At 56.2% G+C, this 20,692-nt stretch overlaps 1 non-coding gene, 1 pseudogene and 2 gene segments (V, D, J or C); 2 read left to right on the forward strand and 2 right to left on the reverse strand.

Annotated features, from left to right (window-relative positions):
* Positions 1-579: 579 nt before the first annotated feature.
* LOC129086234 (voltage-dependent anion-selective channel protein 2-like) lies at positions 580-1,450 on the reverse strand (annotated as a pseudogene).
* A 2,868-nt stretch (positions 1,451-4,318) lies between these two features.
* On the forward strand, positions 4,319-5,087 carry LOC129086283 (immunoglobulin lambda variable 4-3-like). The segment is given in 2 exon segments: positions 4,319-4,395; positions 4,516-5,087. Coding segments are annotated over 2 exon segments (618 nt in total).
* Positions 5,088-6,405: 1,318 nt separating this feature from the next.
* Positions 6,406-6,570, reverse strand: LOC129086398 (U1 spliceosomal RNA). Its single transcript, XR_008530807.1, has one exon. It is a non-coding gene; the product is annotated as a U1 spliceosomal RNA (small nuclear RNA).
* On the forward strand, positions 6,544-17,933 carry LOC129086284 (immunoglobulin lambda variable 3-9-like). The segment is given in 3 exon segments: positions 6,544-6,562; positions 8,380-8,583; positions 17,605-17,933. Coding segments are annotated over 3 exon segments (552 nt in total).
* Positions 17,934-20,692: the final 2,759 nt, after the last annotated feature.

Here is a 20,692-nt window from a genome sequence, read left to right on the forward strand (position 1 = left end):
GCTCTTCAGAAAAACATTAATTATTTAAATACTAACTATATTAATTATTAACCAGAGAGATGGGACCCCAGCGAGCAAACTTTTAATTCTGCAAATACTTGGAGTCATTAAATATGTATACTTGTTTTATTCATAATTTGTCACGTTTTAGGAGACCGAAAGTGATTCTCATGGTTGCTATTTAACAAAACAATTTTAACCTCATCTTGACTCCACTGATCCCTTTCATGCAACGGCAACATTCAATGTTAAAAGAGACATAAAAACAAACACGCACACCATTGCACAGTTTTCATAAAGGTCCAATTCATTATGGTGGGCAGCTCATGGACCAGTTAAATACATTTAAAGAATGAGTAGCTGACCGCACGGCTACAGCTCTGTGACGACATACTCAACCAATTCAGCCGGAAACCAGCCAACAACTAAGTGTCCACACATTGAAAACTCAGCTCTTGTTTAGCTCCTCCTCTGCTTTGATCACCTTCGTGGAGAGGAAAAAAAGCCTGCTGGTCACACCGCATGGATACTAAGGCCCAATCTTCTGAGACCCATTCTCCGGGGTTTCTTTCAGGGGGATTAAGCCGCCAGCTCCAGGGCAAGCCCGAGTGTGTGGCCTCCAGCATTAATGCTCTTCCCATAGACCGGAGCGGACAGGGGAAGCCTCACGCCGGGCCTCAGGGTCTGAGCGTGGCCCAACCAGTGCAACCAGAGTTGCGGACTGTTGCAGAAATGCAGGCGGTGGGATCCCGCTGGAGGTCAGCTGCAAAGCCGAAGCGAGGGCAGCCGGTACCCGATGTCCAGGCCAGGTTTACTGAGGAGACAAGATCTTCACATACTTTCTCATAAATTGAGCCTCCAAGGGCTGTCCCATCATTGACATTCGTGTGTAGCTGGCAGCCCCCAGTCCTGTAGCCCCCCGCTAGGTTATGCCTTGTCAGCTTTGATTGGGCACCGTCAAAGGTCATCTGGTGTCCAGCGGCCAGCCCTCGGAACGAAGCACAGCGGACCCACGGAGTGCAGGTCCAGCAAAAGCAAAGTCAACCGCGCACCCAAGGCTTATGCATCCCCCTTGTAAGAAGACTTGATTTTACCACTTTTCTTTCCTGTGCTGGGTGAAAAGCTGGTGTCAGATGTCAGTCTCATACCTGACATATCTGACCTTCCGCTGCGATCTCTGTCCCCAGAGTGTTATCGGCGTTCCATTTCTCTGTCAAAGTCAGACCACACTCACAGCATTTATATTAGGTCTCCAAGGTCGCAGCAACTTTACCAGTGTCTGTGCCAGATGTTGAGAATTCCACGCCACTGCATGACTTTGTTTTCACGTCCAGGTTCACCAACCCAAAACCAGACCTGTGATGAAAATATCTCTGGCAGCTTGGCCAAGGTCAGCGTACGCTGGAGGGATACCCAGTGGCCGAGCGCAGCTCTGTCCCCAGGTTGCCATCGAGAGGCCGCGGGAAAGCGGATCTAGTGGTCCTGTTTGGGGGGGCCGTCGCCGCCGCTGCGCACGCTCAGGGTCAGGCTGGGGCTGCCGCGACAGGAGGGCGCAGAGAAGGAGACCGTCCTTGTGCTATTGACTGTGCCCTCACCCTGACCGCTTCTGTCCCTCGTGCCAGGTGTTGGGCCAACTCTGTCCTGACGTCTCCCTTCTCCCAGGCACGTGGGACCCAGGGACAGAGGGCGACCATATTCAGTGCAGGAGCAGCAGTGGCATGGAAGTTATAATCTTGTCCCTGACACCGACCGCCCCGATCACAGCGTAACACGGCTGAGGGGGAAGGTCAAGAACCGAACCTCACGGACTGAGGGGGCCACGCGCCTCTGAGCCTCCCTCTGGGCTCCGCGCACCAGGAGGCGGGCAGTAATCGGGGTTCCCACGCAGGGTGGGCCCGGGGCTCTTCGCCACAGTGTGTTAGTGACGGGAGTGTACACTGTCCACCCTGCTCTGGCCTCCTCTCCTCCTGTCCCCTCTTGTGTCCCCTCAGGTCTCCTGACCTGGGACCCCTCCTAATTCTAAGGCTGAAGAAGTGAGGGCCACTGCTCTGTGCCACCACTTGGCACATTGTGTCCTCTGAATATGAGCACATGAGGCCACCTGAGAACAAACCCTGTCCCTGCCTGTGGTCTGTGCTCTCAGACACACCCAGACGGTGCAAGAGAGGCAGGTGCACGAGCCGTCCTCATCCCGCAGAGTCCGGGCGGTAGGAGAGCAGGGCGTCCCCTGGAGACCCCGCCTCCAGCCACCACCCCCACCCCATCCGAGGACGGGGCTCCTCTGTCCAGCGTTGCAGGCCTGTCCTTTCCCCCATGACCGGGGCAAGTTATGGGGGGACAGTGGGCACTGGCCTGCCTGTGCGGCCTGAGGAGGCAGTTGGGGGAGCGGAGCGCCTACTGGCTGCAGGTCCGCCCTCACCTGCTACCAGCGCCTGGACCCTGACAGAGCCCTGGGTCCTGCTGTCAAAACGCCGCCATCTCCTCGTGAGTCCCATTCTGCACCCCGTGGGCGATCGCAGCTCCCTCCCCTCATCCTCCTTAGAGGGCCCGTCCCCAATGGGTTACCCCCGCCTTTTCCTTTAAAGAGAGGTCGCTGGCATCTGCTGTCCCTGGCTACAGACCATGCTTCCGTCTTCACAGGCTGTTCTCACGGGTGAGCGACTGCCCCTCTTTTAAGGACAACATGTAACGGGATTAATGGCACATCCTAGTCGAGTACGGATTCATCTTTACTAATTAGAGCGATGATATTCTTGTTTCTGGTGACCAGAACAGGGAGCTCAGACATGTGCCCTCCCGTGACTTCTGTGGAGGGTGTAGTGGGTGCGTGCAGATGAGGGTATTCGTGTGCCTACTTGGTGCGCATGTCCGTGTTGCCAACAAATATCTCCACAGTCCAGTGTCCCAAACCCCAGCCTTTCCCTCTCCCTTCTTTCTTCAGCCATTATCCAGGGCCTTCGCTTTATATTCCATATCAGGATTAGCAGGAAGGATATTGAGGAGAGGAGCGTACCCATTTATTGGTGCCTAATCCGGATCAGCCCCACGCCCAGCTCTGTGTTTGATCAAACTGTCCAATCGCAGATGCTCTGTGTGTCAGCCATTGTCTCCTCGCCCCTTTTTCAGGTCGGGAAGCTGAGGCCTGGAGGCAGGAGCTGCTTGTCTGAGGTCACAACTGGAAAGCGGCCACAGCACCGAGGCCTTATGGCCCCACGGTCCCTGGTCTCACCGCCGTCCTTGGCCTCTCGTTGTGCCCTCAAAGCTGAGATGTGCTCTCCTCAAGGTGCCAGAAAGTTCTCTCTCCTATTTCAAACGCAAGTGACTGATATAGTGATTCAAACTGTGGCCCTGTTAATTAGAAATAAAATTTTGAAGCTCATATGTAATTTAAAATTTTCCAGGATCCACATTAAGTTTGTCAAGAAGCAAGTAGAACTGGTTTCGAAGTAGATTTTGTTAACTGACTTAATGGAAAATTGTCACATTTCAGTATGAATTAAAAGTAAAACATTGATATGTTTTACATATCTCTCACAGTAAGATATTGAAAGCAGGTAACTCTTTCAGGGTCTCTACCCCTGTGCTCACACAGCCTGTAATTTCAGAGACGTGCAGAGTCCACCGCGGTGACGATCTGATCGCTCGAGCACCTGCACACGGAGGGAGGCCTGTGACTCAGGGACTGGGGAGGCCTGGGGCCTGGGACAGGGGAGGAGGAGGAGATCAGGGGACAGGGAGGGGGCCGGGCAGGGAGGGGATTCAAGGGTCAGGCCCTGAGGTCGTTCTCCTGGATCAAGTCCTGACTCATCACAACTGTCTGGGGGGCTCTAGGAAAATTAATAACCTCACAAGGAGAGCCCCGTGCTCAGCAGACCGGAGGAGGGGCTGGGCCGATGTCAGGTGGGGGTGCAAGCAAAACACTCATCAAGGGGCAGCATTTGTGAGGGCTCAAAGTAATGAAAGGTCCCTCTGCTTGAAAAGCTGAACATTGCAGGGTGACGCTCACCCTGCGGACAGCAGGGGGCGCTCCTGAACTTGACCTCAGGACCCAGGGGTCGCCTTTCCTTAGGGTTGCATCATTTGAAGGCCCTTGTGTTGGTTAAGTCAATTCTCCATTCTGAAATGAACAGCTGCACCATCTTCTCTTCTCAGGAAACCACCAGCAGGAGGTCTTAGGCGCAGGCTCAGGCCCAGACCAGAGCTGAGGCAGACAAATTGAGGCACAGAAACAGATTTGCATTTGTGCTCCTCCCCCTGGAGCTGCAAGAAGAGAGGATAAAACAGGAGCTTGGAGAGGCCAGGGCCAGCTGGGCAGCCTCAGGGCAGAGCTCCTGGAAGCCACTGCCGCCATGGACTGGGCTCCCTTCTACCTCCTGCCCCTGGTTTTCTCCACAGGTCAGACCATCCCTGGGCACTAGGGCTCCCGCTCCCTGGTGTTTCCTTCCAAGTACAGTCCTGAGTGGCATCCTTCCTGTCTGGGCGCATCGGCATCATCTCCGTGTTTTGTGTTTGCAGGTCTCTGTGCTGATCCTGTGCTGACCCAGCCCCCGTCTGCTTCTGCCTCCCCGGAAGCCTCAGTCAAGCTCACCTGCACCCTGAGCAGTGAGCACAGCAGCAACTGGATTCGTTGGTATCAGCAGCAGCCAGGGAAGGCCCCTCGCTATTTGATGTATGTTAGCAGTGGCGGAAGCCAGAGCAAGGGGGACGGGGTCCCCGACCGCTTCTCGGGCTCCAGCTCTGGGGCGGACCGCTACTTAACCATCTCCAACCTCCAGCCTGAGGACGAGGCTGACTATTACTGTCAGACATGGAGCAGCAGTTATAATGCTCACAGTGACACAGGCAGACGGGGAAGTGACACAAAAAGTCCAACCCCATCTGTGTCACGCTCTACTGCAGCACAAATAGAACTGGAGATGAAGCCAGGGGCAGCTCTGGCCCCGGTCCCCACACCTCAGATCCTCAGGCTGTGCCTCCCTGCTCAGGTGGCTCCACAGGGGCTGGGACAGCAGTGGATTCAGTGTCCCAGGACAGGGCCCACCTGGTGTTTCCTGGGCCTGCGTGGGAGTTGGAGACAGAGGGCATGAGTGGAAGGACTCACAGACCCAGACAGACATCCGGTCAAAATGGTCCCTGACATCAATGAAATGGTGACGGGGCCCCTCATTGGTCAGCTGTCCTGCAATTTTCCCTGGAATGCCCCAGCAATGGGAGCTCAGGAAGCACAGGATGTCTTGGCAGCCTGGGCTCCGAACAGAGCAGCCCCGTGCAGGGGACACTGAGGAACCCCCCAGAGTCCCCTCCTCGGGGCTGCCCCTCCCTCCCTCCCCCGCTGCGTCCTGGCAGCTCACAGGGGGCGTCACGGGGAAGTGCTGCTGGTGGAGGGGACCCGCCCTCCCCCAAGGTAGACACCGCTCAGAGTGTGGCTCAGGGTCAGGATGGCCTTGGGGGGGACTCTCAACTGAGTCCTCAACTGGCACCGCACTGCAGGGTAAAAAAAAGTAAAGAACTGACCACCTGCAAACCCTCAGTACTGGAAGGAACAGAGGACACGCCTTAGAAAGAGGCATGAGCTACACAGGAAATGAAAGGCATGAAATAGTTTTACTACCTGTATTTATATAGGACATTTTTGTCATATGAAATTCTATAAAAGATAAAGGAAACACACAATAACAATCTATATTGTGGTTTCTAATATATGATAAAGAAACAACAATCTTACTACAAATGTTTAGAGGAAGTAGATCATGTTATGATAAAGTGATGTGTCTCATTCAAGCCTAGTTATTGCTCAGTGTAATATTTTCCCACGAGTTCGGACTTTGGCGGCAGGGGTGCTATGTTGTCAGAATTGTCTAAATCACAAGAGAAGGTCCCGTGTGACTTCCTGTGCAAACCAGAGGGAAGCAGCAGCCGCTGTGTAGTGACAGTTCTTGGGGCCCATCTGCCCGCTCACCTCTGTGACAGAGGACAGCGGTCACATGGCAGTGGCTTCTCCTCCCCCTGGACCCTCCTCCAGCTGCTCTGACTCCTGGGCCAGGCACGTGCTCAGCGTGCCGTCCGGTCCTGCACCACGTCCCGTAATGTTATAGATCACGTCACAGTGGACTGACCTGGTTAGGTGTCATAAACACGTTAGTTTCTCACTGTCCTTCCTCCTCAGGCAGACCAGTCCCTCCCCACAGGGCACTGACCCTGCTGTCCCCACACTCACTGCTTCCTCCTGGTTCCTCTTCCCGTCCTGACGAAGCTCCTGGGTCACCTCCACAGAGACCCCTCCAGCGTCTCCCCACACAGGACCTGCCTGTCAATTCTATCTGATCTCAACTGATTAACTGAAAGTACTACAGCTCTGTAATCATGGCCCAATAATTGTTTTCATTATATTATTATATTTTTGGCCAGGGGAGAGCGCGAACGCAGTCGCCCACTACCACAAATTCTGCAGTCTAGTTTCCCACATTTGGGGAAATAGCAGGGGTCAGCACACCCAGAGCGCAATGGGTACGCCTCCCCCCTGGGAAAACCACCTTTGTGACCATGGTATGTCCCCAGCCAGGTAAGTATAATTGTTTTCATTATTGATTAATTGAGGTTTGCTCATTTTATTCCTTATTAGTCAGGAACTTTTTCATGCAAAACATACATGTGACAATAAGGGGCGGGGACAGACAGAAGCCCATTTCTCTCCTGCACAACACGTCTGGAGCCCCACGGTGGTTCTCCCGATACGCACCTGCTCGATGAGGCCCCAAATCCCTCTCACGTTCTTGACCATCATCACTGCAATGGAGGCTCTGCTTTCAACTTGCTGCAGATGGGCCTCAGGATGGCCCCACAGCTGCAGCTGTCGCACCCGGCTTCAAGGGACAGGAGCCGCGTAAATCTAGTCTATTCTTTTCCTGTACAAAGCCAAAGCTCTAAGGAAAAAGAACAGCTAACAAACCAACCGAAGGGTCAGCACTGAGCCACAAGAACAATACTGGCCGAGAGGGACCTGAGAAGAGCAATCAAGTGGCTTTTCAGCGAGGATGGAAGACAAAGATAGGGAGGGGTGGTGACCGTGCACTGTGTCCCCAAAGAACCGTGTCCCCTGTGAGGTCCTATGTGCACAACGGAACTGGGGGACAGGGACTGAGTCGTGTCCACACATACGACCAGGATGGACGCCTGGCAGGCAACGAGGGTCTGAGTCCATGTGAGCGGGGGGTGTGTTCCGCTCTCTCAGTCTCTGCAGCAGTAGCCGCCACCGCCCAGGGCAGAGCCTGCACGAGTGGGGGCAGCAGCGGGAGGCAGCCCCTGAGTCCTGGTTCCCTGTCCGAGCCCCAGAATCACACTGCCACCCGAGAGATATGCGCAAAGATGTTTCAGATGGGCTCCCCTCTATCCTCCAAATGTACCCGTTTATATTGTATGAGTGATCCGAGCCTCTTGTCCCTGGTCGTGTGACAGGCAGTTTATGTAGAAACAGCAATTCCTCTCCTGGGACCTGCAGTCCGTGGATCAGGCGGTTAGCACCTGAGCAGTAGGTTCAGGCTCTGCCCTGGACCAAAGACACACCTGCTCCTCCAGCAGCCAGTGCGGAGGGGCCACCAGGGGGCAGCAGAGACCACCTGGCAAAGGCTCCTGCAGACTTGGGGGCCTGGGCATGAGGAATTCTAAAAGGCAGGGGGATACTATAATGTGTTTTTTTATTCATCCGTCCCTGTATTAAAAATCAAAATAATTTAATTGTGCTTAAACAAGCGGATGATTAGCCACCACCTCACACCTGTAGAAGGTTTAGGATGTTTTCTGCAGTATCTCCTTCCACACTGATGTTACATTCTGACTGTGAGTCTCTCAGCTTTACTTCTAGTAGAATTGGCCAGTTTCCCGGGCACAGGTCTAGGTTCTTCATTCCTGTCCCACCCACCCCATTCGTGCTAAAGCTCTGGAACTGTCAAACCTTTTCAAGCTCTGGACGTGTCCCTGGCACTAGCGCACCCCTGGGGACACGGGGACACAGCGTCCGTGACCTGTCGCAGGAGCTGTAACCAAGTACAGAGACTTTCAGCATCTCAGGGGCTCCAGAAACGCCCTGTGCCCTGAGCAAGGTGGGGATTTCACTCAGGCTCTGTGCTCAAAACTGTGAGGGAAGAAGGACCTCAGGCTCTTATTGTCACCTCCAGAGTTACCGCTCTGTAATGGGTTCAGAACATGAAGACACACATGTCCTCTCATCTCAGCAATGTCCTGACGAACCTGGAGTGAGGGCGTGGGACAGTCAGCGGTGGAGATGTCAGCCGCATGCTATGGCACCAGAGAAGAAACCAAGAATCCCGGGGCTGAGCGTGAGGTCTGTTGGGACCGCCCCTCCCTGCCCTGTGTCCCTAGTGCTGAGCCAGTCTCAGGACCACAAGCTCCTCAGGCAGCCCCTGACCCCCCGGCTGATTTGCATACCCAGCAGCTGCCTCCCCAGCAAGGGGATAAGAGAGGCCCAGGAGGAGCCCTGCCCAGCTCGGGGTCAGGGACCAGAAGCAGGCAACTCCGCCATGGCCTGGACCCCTCTCCTCCTCGGCCTCCTCGCTCACTGCGCAGGTGCTGCGCCCAGGCCCCCACCCACCCCAGCCCGGGGATCTGGACAGCCTGACCCTGACCCTGACCCTGAGCTCAGCAGGGCGCTGCCTCGGGAGCCCCATGCACAGGACTCTGTGGCAGGAGGAGGGGCTGAGGGGCTGAGCTTCCCGCTGTGCTGAGGGGCTCTGTGTCAGCCTGAGGGGCTGCCCCTGCCAGGAGGAAGGGCAGGCAGGGCTCCTCATTTGTTCAAGGCTTCATGGAGTAGCCAGACCCCTGGGGCACTGGGACTTAGAAAGAAGCTCGACAGAATCCCTATAGCTCCCTGAGGCAGGCAGGCAGGGGTCTCTTGGGAAGGGGTCCTTCAACCTTAAACACACCTCTCCTTCCCTCTCTTGCAGGCTCTGCGACCGCCTATGTTTTGACACAGCCGACCTCGGCTTCCGTGAACCTGGGACAGACGGCCAGGATCACCTGTGGGGGAGACAACATTGGAAGTAAATATGCTTCCTGGTTCCAGCAGAAGCCCGGCCAGGCCCCTGTAACGGTCATCTATGAGAGCAGCAGACGGCCCTCAGGGATCCCTGACCGATTCTCTGGCTCCAACTCGGGGAACACGGCCACCCTGACCATCGGCGGGGCCCAGGCCCAGGACGAGGCGGACTATTACTGTCAGGTGTGGGACAGCAGTACTAATGCTCACAGTGACACAGGCAGACGGGGAAGTGAGACACAAACCACAACCCCATCTGTGTCACGCTCTCCTGCAGCCCAAATAGGACCAAATATGAAGCCAGGAGCAGCTCTGGCCCCGGTCCCCACACCTCAGATCCTCAGGCTGCACCTCCCATCCCAAGTGGCCCCGCAGGGGCTGGGACAGCAGTGGATTCAGTGTCCCAGGACAGACCCGACCTGCTGTTTCCTGGGCCTGCGTGGGAGCTGGAGACAGAGGGCATGAATGGAAGGTCTCTCATCCAGTGGAAATGGTCCCTGACATCAATGAAATGGTGACGGGGCCCCTCCTATGTCAGCTGTCCTGCAATTTTCTCCGTAACGCCCCAGCTATGGGGCTCCGGAAGCCCAGGATGTCATGGCCGCATGTCCGCTGTGTAGTGACAGTGTTTGTGGCCATCCTGCCCACTCACCTCTGTGACAGAGGACAGCGGTCACATGGCAGTGGCTCCTCCTCCCCCTGGAGCCTCCTCCAGGTGCTCTGACTCCTGGGCCAGGCGTGCACTTACCATGACATCCGGTCCTGCACCACGTCCCTTAATGTTATAGACGACGTCACAGTGGACTCGCCTGCTTTTGTATCATAAACACCTTAGTTTCTCACCGTCCTTCATCCTCAGGCAGACCAGACCCTTCCACAGGGCACTGACCCTGCTGTTCCCACACTCACTGCTTCCTCCTGGTTCTTCTTCCCGTCTTGACGGCAGCTCCGGGGTCACCTCCAGAGAGACGTCTCCAGCCTCTCCCCACACAGGACCTGCCTGTCAATTCTTGTCTGATCTCAAGTTAAGTGTCTGAAACTACATACCAGCTGTGTAATCATTGCCCTATCATTGTTTTCATTATTGGTTAATTTATTTTAGCTTTTTATTTTCCTCTTTAGTCAGGAATTTTTTAACGCAAACATACACATGCCAATAAGGGACATGGACAGACAGGAGCCAATTTCTCTCCTGCACAACACGCCTCGAGTCCCACGGTGGTTCTCCAGATACGCACCTGCTCCATGAGGCCCCAAATCCCTCTCCCTTTCTTTACCGACATCTGTGCAATGGAGGCCTTGCTTTCAACTTGCTGCAGAGGGACCTCAGGATGGCCCCAGAGCTCCAGCTGTCACACCCCGCTTCAAGGGACAGGAGCCGCGTACATCTCCTCTATTTCTTTCCTTCTGTAGCAGAATTTCTTCAGGACAAAGCCAGCTGACACGCTCGTGGGTCAACACTGAGCCGCAAGGTCAATACTGGCCAAGAAGGGCCTGAGAGGAGCACTCGTCCGGCTTTTCAATGGGGATGGAAGACAACACACAGGTGGAAGGCGGTGGTGACTGTGCACTGTGTCACCCAAACAATCGTGTCCCCTGTGCGATCCTAGGTGCACAACGGAATGTGTGGGACAGGGACTGAGTTCTGTTCACACATATGACCAGGATGGATGTGTGGCAGGCCACGAGGGTCGGATTGATGTGTGCGGGGGCGTGCTCTGCTCTGTCTGTTTGCATCCATAACCACAAGCACCGGCCAGGGCAGAGCCTGCACGAGTGGGGGCAGCAGTGGGAGGCAGCCCCCGAGTCCTGGGTCCCCAGTCTGAGCTCCAGAATCACACCACCACCCAAGAGATATGCGCAATGATGTTTCTGGTGGGCTCCCCCTCATCCTCCAGATGAAACTCTTCATATTCTCTAGGGGATCTGAACCTCTTGTGCGTGGTCATGTGACAGACAATGGTTATGTAGAGACCATCAGTTCCTCCCCTGGGACCAGCAGTCCCCGGATCAGGCAGTTACCACCTGAGCAGTAAGTTCAGAACCTGTACCTGGACAGAGGGCACAGCTGCTCCTCCAGCAGCCAGTGCGGAGGGGCCACCAGGGGGCAGCAGAGACCACCTGGCAAAGCCTCCTGGAGACTGGGGGGCCTGAGCAAGAGGAATTCTAACAGGCAGGGGATTATTCCATTATATTTTTTTATTCATCTCTCCCTTTATTAAAAATGGAAATAATTTACTAGTGCTAAAACAAGCTGGTTATTAACCAACACCTTTCACCTGGAGAAAGAGTAGTGCGTCTTCTACAGGATCGCCTTTGACTGTGGTGTGGCATCCTGAGTCTCTCAGGTTTGGTCCATGTAGAACTAGCCAGTTTTTCTATCCCACGGGAAGGTTATTCATCCTGCCCGGCCGACCCCATTTGCACTTAAGCTCTGTTAACTGTTGAAACTTTTCAAGCTCCGGAGCCGTCCGTGGCACTAGCGCACACCGGGGACATTGAGGCCCAGCATCAGTGACCTGTCCCAGGAGCTGTAACCAAGTATAGACACTTACAGGGGCTCCCAAAACGCCCTGTGCCCTGGGGAAGGTATAAATTCCATTCGGGCTCTGCTGCTCGAAGCTGCGGGGGATGGGACCTCAGGCTCATATTGTCACCTCTCCAGTTACCGCTCTATAATGGCTTCAGAACATGCAGACACACATCACCTCTCAGCCCTGCTGTGGTCAGGCCCCCAGGGGCGAGGCCATGAGACGGTCTGGGGTGCAGATGTCAGCCCCACACTCTGGCACCAGACGAGGAACCAGATCTTTGGGCTGAAGGTGGGGTCTGCAGGGAACACCCCTCCCTGCTGTGTGTCCCTAGTGCTGAGCCAGTCTCAGGACCACAAGCTCCTCAGGCAGCCCCTGACCCCCGGCTGATTTGCATACCCAGCAGCTGCCTCCCCAGCAAGGGGATGAGACAGGCCCAGGAGGAGCCCCGCCCAGCTCGGGCTCAGGGAGCAGAAGCGGGCACCTCCTCCGTGGCCTGGACCCCTCTCCTCCTCGGCCTCCTCACTCACTGCGCAGGTGCTGCGCCCAGGCTCCCACGCACCCCCATCCGGGAGCTCATTGTAGGCCAGGCACGGCTTCGTCCACCTCATGAGCCCTCCGCAGGAATCCTATCTACCTTCCTCTCTTGCAGGCTCTGTGGCCGCCCTATGAGCTCTCACAGCCGTCTTGGTTTCGGTGAACCTGGGACAGGCGGCCCGGATCACCCTTGGGGGAGACAAGCTTGGAAGTACAAATGCTTAATGGCACCCGCAGAAGCCCGGCCAGGCCCCTGTAACAGTCATTAATTCCAGCTCCAAGCGGAACTCACGGATCCCTGACCGAATCTCAGGCTCCAACCCAGGGAACACGGCCACCCTGACCGTCAGTGGGGCCCAGGCCCAGGACGAGGCCGACTCTTACTATTCAGTAACCTTTGGCAGTGGGAGCAGCTGGCATTGACTCACAGGGACACACCCAGGCAGGGAAGTGGGACTTAAACCCCTAAGCCTGGCCTGCTGCTCACTGTCCTGAGCCATTGAGTCGCTGTAGGTCAGGCCTCAGAGTCAGGTGTCTTCAGGGTCCCCCACCCCAAGGATATGAGACACACAAACGTAGGTTCTCGGTCCTCTCAGGGCCTTGCCTTATGCTGATGGAAACTTGAGGAAGGCGGCTGTTCTGAGCTAAAAGGCTATTGTCAGGCTGGGAGGGGGAGGGGAAGGCAAGGATTCCAAAGGCATAATAGAGCCCAGCCGTCCCTCACGTCATCACTTGTTGCTCTCAAGAGAGAGCTGCCTGCGATGGTGCGGTCCCTCTAGAATTGATATCTCCTTGAACAGACACCACTGGCCGAGTCCCCAGGAGCTGGGTCAGGGGCTGCCCGAGGCGGGGGAAGAAGGAGACCTGGACGCAGGCCCTTCCATCCCTGCGTTTCACAAGACGGTTCAGAAAGCACAGACACGGCCTGGCTCATTCCTGGGACTTTTCCTGGCCACACTGTGCTCATGTTGTACGGCAGGTCATAGTACCCAGAAGTATTGTCTAAATGACACAGAGATTCACTCTGGGGCCATAAAAAAGCTCCAGCAATACGGACGTGTGACAGTGCACCATCATCTGATTGTTTCCAGTGCTGCTAAACAGTTCTTTTATTCAATAGAAACGACGGTGTCATTCAGCCTTGCCCAGAGAAACAGAACCAACAGGGAATAATAGTAACGTGATACGTTGACTCTGAGGAATTGCTCCTGAGAGTGGGAGGCTGAGAAGTCGCCCGGTGTGCCCCGAGGACACGGGAGGCCCAGGAGAGCCGGGTGTGACGCAGCCCGAGGCTGAGGCCCGCGGAGCGGTGGCGTGGGTCTCAGTCCCCGGGAAGGGAAGCCAGATGCACCTGCTGCAGCCTCGGGGAGGCGGCAGAAAGCAGGACTTCTCCCTCCCCGGCAGGTGCCCTTCGCGGGCTCCCAGGGGGGTGGGCGGTGCCGTCCACCTGGGGGACGACAGTCTGCTTTCCTGAGTCTGCTGGTTCAAATGGTAATGTCGTCTGGAGACGCCCTGCGGACACAGCTAGAATAAGGTGAATCTGGGGACTTCTCAAGTTGACACACAAAATTATCCATCACAATGATTAAAATAATAAATATTAGGCATGTCTATTTCATCATACTTTTCAAAATTGCTCCGTCAGAAAATGAAGTACAGGAAGCTGAAACTGAAGACCTTTAACAGACAGAACATTGGAAAGAAGTGCATGCGGAACCCCCAGGCGCCCACTCCCGGATGTCACGAAGGGTGACCTGGTGCCCGACAGCCCTGTCTTCTCTCTCCCTCCGTTCCCCTACCTCGGTGTCTCCACTGCTCTCTTGATCCCCGTGGCTCTCTATCTCTCAGCCTCGATGTCTCCTTCACAAATTGGCGACGGTCCTCTGTCCAGTCCATCTCATGTTCCTACAGTGGCCCCAAATCTCTATGACAGCCGTTTCATTTCGCAGTTAAACAAGATCCTCAGGTTTCCATCTTCACACTTGGATGTTACGTCTCTCTGTTCCCTCACTCCTCAGCTTTGACTCCTCATCAATCCGTTCTCACGGGAAGCTTGGCTGCCAGCTCCACAGAAGGATGTGCTCCAGGGCACAGCAGAGAACGTGTCTGTGCTGCAAGAAATGCTCAAGGGAGTCCTCACACCGAAATGAGCAGAAGGTAGGCGATCAGTAGAGCTTCTGCTAAGAGATAAAAAATCATACTAAAGGTAACAGCACGCGGGGGCCCCCGTGCCGCAGAGTCCCCCGTTTCCCTGCGGATGAAATAACAGCTCGTTCCAGACACCTTTGCCCGTCAAGCAGAGGGGGTGGCGATTCGCTCCAGTGGGGACGCCCTGAGCCCTTCTCTGAAATGGCTCTTCCTGAGGATGATACGTGCAGGGGTCCGCAGCAGGCAGGCGTGCAGAGCTCCTCAGTCCACGTCAGAGAGCGATAGGTCCCAGTAAGAGGAATACGTAGATCAGCCTCGGCTTAGGGGCTGTCAGACACACTGACGTCAGCTGAGCACTAAGCCAAGGGTCAGCGGCTCAGGACTCTTTTCTCCTGCTTTGAGACTAAACCCTTGACTTTCCCCTGTCAGGACAGAGCGAGTCAGAGCAAGCTGCAGGACACACGCCGCATTGTTTCGCGGGGCCACAGTCCCCAATACCACACAAAGGGGCCCCGACAACCGCATGAATGAATAGGAAAGCCAGAATTCATGTACTTTTCCTTTAGAACAGGCCTTTGGAAAAAGGGTTTACAATCTCACAAAAATAAAAACAGTTGTCAGGTAACGCTATGTGCGGTTGTACAGCAACATATTACATGGACTACATAAAATGGTCAAAAGGTTATAGAAGCCCACCAAGGGCCAAAACCAACTCAAAATATACAGAAAATCTGAAGAGACCTATAATAACAAGAGACTTTAAGTCAGTCATTTAACAACACACAGAAATAGAGGCAACGTTGCAAAAATACATTTAAAGAGAAACGGAGGCATATTTTTAAAAGTTGCAGTTCATTTGAACAAAAATGCACCCCAACCAGGCGGTGCCACACCCCGGCGCTTAGGAGCACTGAGCCAACAGGCGCTGGGAAGGCAGGGAAGGTGCAGAAGCAAAGCAAGGAATTGTTTGAGGGCCTGTGGCGTAAGGCTAGTTGGCTCCTTGTGACTGGTTGTCTTTAGGTTTTGATTCCTCAACCTCGACGCGTTCCCGATGCGGTTCGGATGTCCTTGGTGACGGAGGTCACTGGAGCGTTGGAGCTCCTTCAGTCAACGGCCCCGTGTTTGCACAGCCGAACACGGACTTCATGAGTCTCTCCTAACAGGACAGATTCAACTCCTACCTCAGCAACAAACAGACAGCGTGAGAGAGGCTCCAGCTTTAGACAAACACAGAAGACGACGCAGAGGTGGGAGGTGAGGCGGAAGGTCTGCTGCGTCCTCACAGCCCGGGCGCCACCGCACCGTCCACCGGCAACACGGGCCTCCCTTCAGCAGGCACTGGGCCTGCTTCTCACCGATGCGATTGCCAGGTTCGAAAGTGCCACGCCCACGTGGGTCTAAATCAATGTTTGTCTGGTGGATGTCCTGCCTCTGTCTTTGTTAAAGTGGCCTCCACCGCCCCGTGCTGTCTCTGCCCCCACAGCCGGCACCAGTGAGAGCCAGCCCCTGAGCCGCTGTCCTCAGCACCAAGCCCAGGACAGGTACAGGGACGCCTCAAGGGGGACCTACATTCTTCTACTCTAAACGAGTATGCTCATCTTTCATCGGTGCCCTGAGACTCTCGTGCCAGGTTGAAAGCGCGCAGGGACCACATAGAGAAAAGCGATTTCTCCCCTGGGGCCTGCAGCCCATGGATTAGGGGGTCACGACCTCCCCGGTGGCTTCTGACCCCCCACCTGGACAGAGGACACCCCTGTGCCTCCGCAGCCAGTGTGGGGCTGACACCAGGGGGCAGCAGAGAGTCCCGTGGCAAAGCCCACCGGAGACTGGGCGGGCCTGCCAGCAGGGGTTCTAACACCCAGGAGCGTTAGTAACCATGACCTTACTGCTGAAAACAGGTGCCTTTTCCAAAGTACCCTCCTTGACACTGATGTACGGATTCTCCTGCCTGTGGGACTCTCACCTCCTGCTCGTGGAGATGTTGCCGTCGCCCCACACCCTCGGGATCTGGAGGCGATTCATCGTCATGAAATCGCTGAGAGCTGAGACCGCACGGCAGCTCTCGCCCGTCTGAGCTCCGGGTCTGTGCTCGGCCCGGACCGCTCTCCAGTGATACCGAGGCGCGGCGACGGGGACCGGCCCCCAAAGCGCGGGGCGCGAAGCAGAGACGCCCAGCACCGTGAACTCTCTGTAATCGCCACACGCGCTTCGCAAGGGAGGAGTCTCACCGGGGCTTGTGGCTGAGGAGCCGCGATGAGGGTGAATCCTCTCCCCACTGGCCTCCTGGTGTCACCTGTGCGGTGGGGTCAGGAAGGTCCCTGCACTGGCTCCCGGAGGACAGAGGAGTCCTTTGCGTAAGGCTCCCAAAAGGGAGGTCAGGACAAATCCAACATCTGAATTCAACCAAAAGACAGTTAGGCATGAGACTTCCATGAAATCTGGGACCAAAATGAATTGTCTTCTTCCCGAGCAAGACCAGAAAACGAACAATATACTGGGTCGGGGCCCCAGGGAAACCTCAGCATCAGCACTGACTTTCTGGCAACCCCAGGACAGGCCCAGGACGACACCGACCCTAGGCTTCACGCATCTGAGGACTGAGGTTGTCCTGACAACACAGACAGGCTCCACCTGCGAGCCCGGCCTGGCCTGCTCAGCCCAGGACCTAGCCCGGCTTAGAGATGGGGAAATAGTCCCACATGTGGGACCAAGGGTAAGAGGAATCCCTTAAGGTAAGGGTGGGGTCCAAGGGCCCCTGGGGCTGAGCCTTCTCTGATACCACAAGCTCCTCAGGGAGCCCCTGAGCCCCGGCTGATTTGCATACCCAGCAGCTGCCTCCCCAGCAAGGGGATAAGAGAGGCCCAGGAGGAGCCCTGCCCAGCTCGGGCTCAGGGCACAGAAGCGGGCACCTCTGCCATGGCCTGGACCCACCTCCTCCTCGGCCTCCTTGCTCACTGCGCAGGTGCTGCGCCCAGGCCCCCACCTACCCCAGCCTGGGGATCTGGACAGCCTGACCCTGACCCTGACCCTGAGCTCAGCAGTGAGCTCCCTCAGGAGCCCATGCACAGGACTCTGGCAGGAGGAGGGGCTGAGGGGCTGAGCTTCCCGCTGTGCTCAGGGGCTCTGTGTCAGCCTGAGGGGCTGCCCCTGCCAGGAGGAAGGGCAGGCAGGGCTCCTCATTTGTTCAAGGCTTCATGGAGTAGCCAGACCCCTGGGGCACTGGGACTTAGAAAGATGGCCCACATAATCCCTATAGCTCCCTGAGGCAGGCAGGCAGGGGTCTCTTGGGAAGGGCTCTTTCAACCTTAAACACACCTCTCCTTCCCTCTGTTGCAGGCTTTGCGGCCTCCTATGAGGTGACGCAGACGTCCTCAGTGTCGGTAAATCTGGGACAGACAGCGAGGATCACCTGTGAGGGAGACAACATTGGAAGTAAATATGCTTCCTGGTACCAGCAGAAGCCCGGCCAGGCTCCTGTAACGGTCATCTATCGTGACAGCAACCGGCCCTCAGGGATCCCTGACCGATTCTCAGGCTCCAACTCGGGGAACACGGCCACCCTGACCATCAGCGGGGCCCAGGCCGAGGACGAGGCGGACTATTTCTGTGCAGCAGGGCATAGCAGTATTAATGCTCACAGTGACACAGGCAGACGGGGGAAGTGAGACACAAACCTCCATCTGGGTCACGCTCTCCTCAGGCCGCACTGGGACTGCAGACAAAGCCATGCCCAGCTCTGGCCCAGGTCCCGTCTCCCAGGTTCCAGGCGGCCCCTCCCAGGGAGCTGTGCGGAGGGTGGGGCAGCGGTGGATTCAGGGCCGGCGGGACCAGGCCAGGCTGGTGTCTGTGCGGCGCTGTCACTTCTGGGAGGAGGGCCACACAGTACAGGTGCCGAGTCCTGGGTCCGGAAATAACGGTCCTTGAATTCCTACATCGTGGTGCCTGGGCTGTGCCTTGGAGAAAATTTCAAGATTAATCTGAGAGCCTCCCAGCTCAGCTGAGCTGAATCCTTTGTTGAAAATATATCTGGCAGCTTTGCCAAGGTCAGCATATGGTGGAGGGATACCCAGTGGCCGAGCGCAGCTCTGTGTCCAGGTTGCCATGCCGAGGTCGCGGGAAAGGGGATCTAGCGGTGTCCTGGGGGGGCCGTCGCAGCCCTCTGGCTCGCTCGGAGTGGAACTGCGGCTGCCGCGACAGGAGGGCGGAGAGAAGGACACTGTCCCTGTGGGCTTGACCCTGCCCTCGCCCTGCCCAATTCTGTCCCTCCCGTCAGGTGTTGGGCCAACTCTGTCCTGACGTCCCCCTCCTCCCAGGCATGTGGAGCCCCTGGACAGATGCTGACCATATTCTGTGCAGGAGCAGCTGTGACATGGACGTTATAATCGTGTCTCCTGACACCGACCGCCCCTGACCGCAGCCTAACACGGCTGAGGGGGAAGGTCAGGAATCGAACCTCAGGGACCCAGGTGACCACAAGCTCCTCTGAGCCTCCCTCTGTGCTCCATGCACCAGGGGGCTGGCACTTATTGGGGTTCTCCCAGAGGGTGGGCACGGGGCTCTTCGCCACAGTGTTAGTGATGGGGGTGAACCCTGTCTACCCTGGCTGGCCTCCTGTCCCCTGCTGCGTTGTGAGGCTTCCTAACAAGGGACACCTTCTAGTTCAACGCTGAAGAAGTGAGTCCCCTCCCCTGTCTCCCCACTTGGCACAGCGTGTCCTCTGAACATGAGCGCATGAGGCCATTCAGGAACAAACCCTGTCCCTGCCTGTGGTCTGGTCGATCAGACACAACCAGGTGGCGCAGGAGAGGCCGATGCACGTGCTGTCCTGATCCCGCGCAGTCTGGGCGGGACTGCAGTGGGGTGTCTCCTGGAGACCCCAACTCCAGCTACCCTCTCCACCCTGTCCTAGGACGGGGCCTCTCCGTCCAGCATTTCAGGCCTGTCCTCTCTCCCAGTAGCAGGGGAAGTCATGGGGGGACCATGGATATGGGCCTGCCTGTGCGTCCTGAGGAAGCCGACGGAGGGGGGCGGGCGCACAGGATTCAGGCCAACCTTCATCTGCCCCCAGCTGCCTGGACCCTGCTGGATCCGAGCGCCCTACTGTCAAAGACGCCTCCCACCTCCTCGTGAATCCCTTTCTCACCTGTGAGCAACCTCAGCTCCCCCCTCCCCCTTCCTCCACAGGGTACCCATCCCAGCCTGGTTAACGGCACCTTTTCCTTTTGGGTCCTGCATAAATGTCCCATCCTCAGGGAGGCCATTCATGACATAAACCAAGTGATAGGCTTTTCCAGAACAAACCCTCAGACCCCGTATCCCTCCTGTGCATCTTTAGTTCAGGTCACATCTGAGTTGAATCTTCTGTCTCAATTAGACTCAGTCTGTGAGGGAGGGAGTGTGCACAGGGTCCCGCAAAGTAGGCACTCAACTTACACACTTAGGGTGATCCTCATACTGGAAACCGGAGACGGTTTGTGGGACAGGACAGACTTGGCAACTTTGCGGCCACTCCTCACTGGGACCCCAGAAGGAGCTGAGAGGGGAACCATGGTCTCAGGGTCCAGGACAGACTGTATTCTGGGGAGAGAGGCAGGCTCCCCGGAGGAGAATCAGAGCCTCAGGGGAGGGAAGCTGCTGGCAGGAGACCCCCCCCCCCAGGGGGGTGGGATCAGACAGGCAGACAGAAGCCTCTGGAAGGGCAGGCCCTGCTGCTGGGAACCTCAGAACTGTGTTTGAGGGGGCTGTGCAGGTGCTGGGGATGCAGAAACCATCACAGGGTGACAGTAGGGATCTACTGTCTCATGTTTGTGAGGCTAACAGCCTGAGGTGAATATTGAGCTAGGCTGGTGTTTTGTGGACTGTGAAGGAGCGTTTTCCCCTGCATCCCTTCCAGCTTCTGGGGGTCACTGCCATCCATGGACCTGGGCTTGTACTCTGCCTCCCTCTTTGCATGAAGGACTCACTTTTGTGTGTCCCCTTTTTAATGACAGCATTTAATGGGATTCAGGGTCCACCTTGTCCAGTGTGGCCTCCTCTTTACTAATGACATCAACAATATTCTTATTATCTGTGATCAGAACAGGGGGCTGGGAGATGTGCCCGCCCTTGACTTGAGCGAAGGGCGTTGTGCGTGGGCACAGAAGGGCATACGTGTGCGTGTTGTGTGCGTATGTCGGTGTTGCATAGAAATATCTCCAGAGTCCAATGTCCCAAACCGCAGCCTTTCCCTCTCCCTCACTTTCTCCAGCCATTATCCAGGGCCTTTGCTTTTTATTCCATATCAGGATTAGGAGGGAGGATATTGAGGAGAGGAGCGTACCCATTTATTGGTGCCTAATCCGGATCAGCCCCACGCCCGGCACTGCCTTTGATCAAACTGTCCAATCGCAGGTGCTCTGGGTGTCGGCCATTGTCACCAAAGCCC

This window comes from Pteronotus mesoamericanus, unplaced genomic scaffold, assembly GCF_021234165.1.
Source record: "Pteronotus mesoamericanus isolate MK-2021 breed Mesoamerican mustached bat unplaced genomic scaffold, CSHL_Meso_final scaffold_371, whole genome shotgun sequence".
NCBI lineage: Eukaryota > Metazoa > Chordata > Mammalia > Chiroptera > Mormoopidae > Pteronotus > Pteronotus mesoamericanus.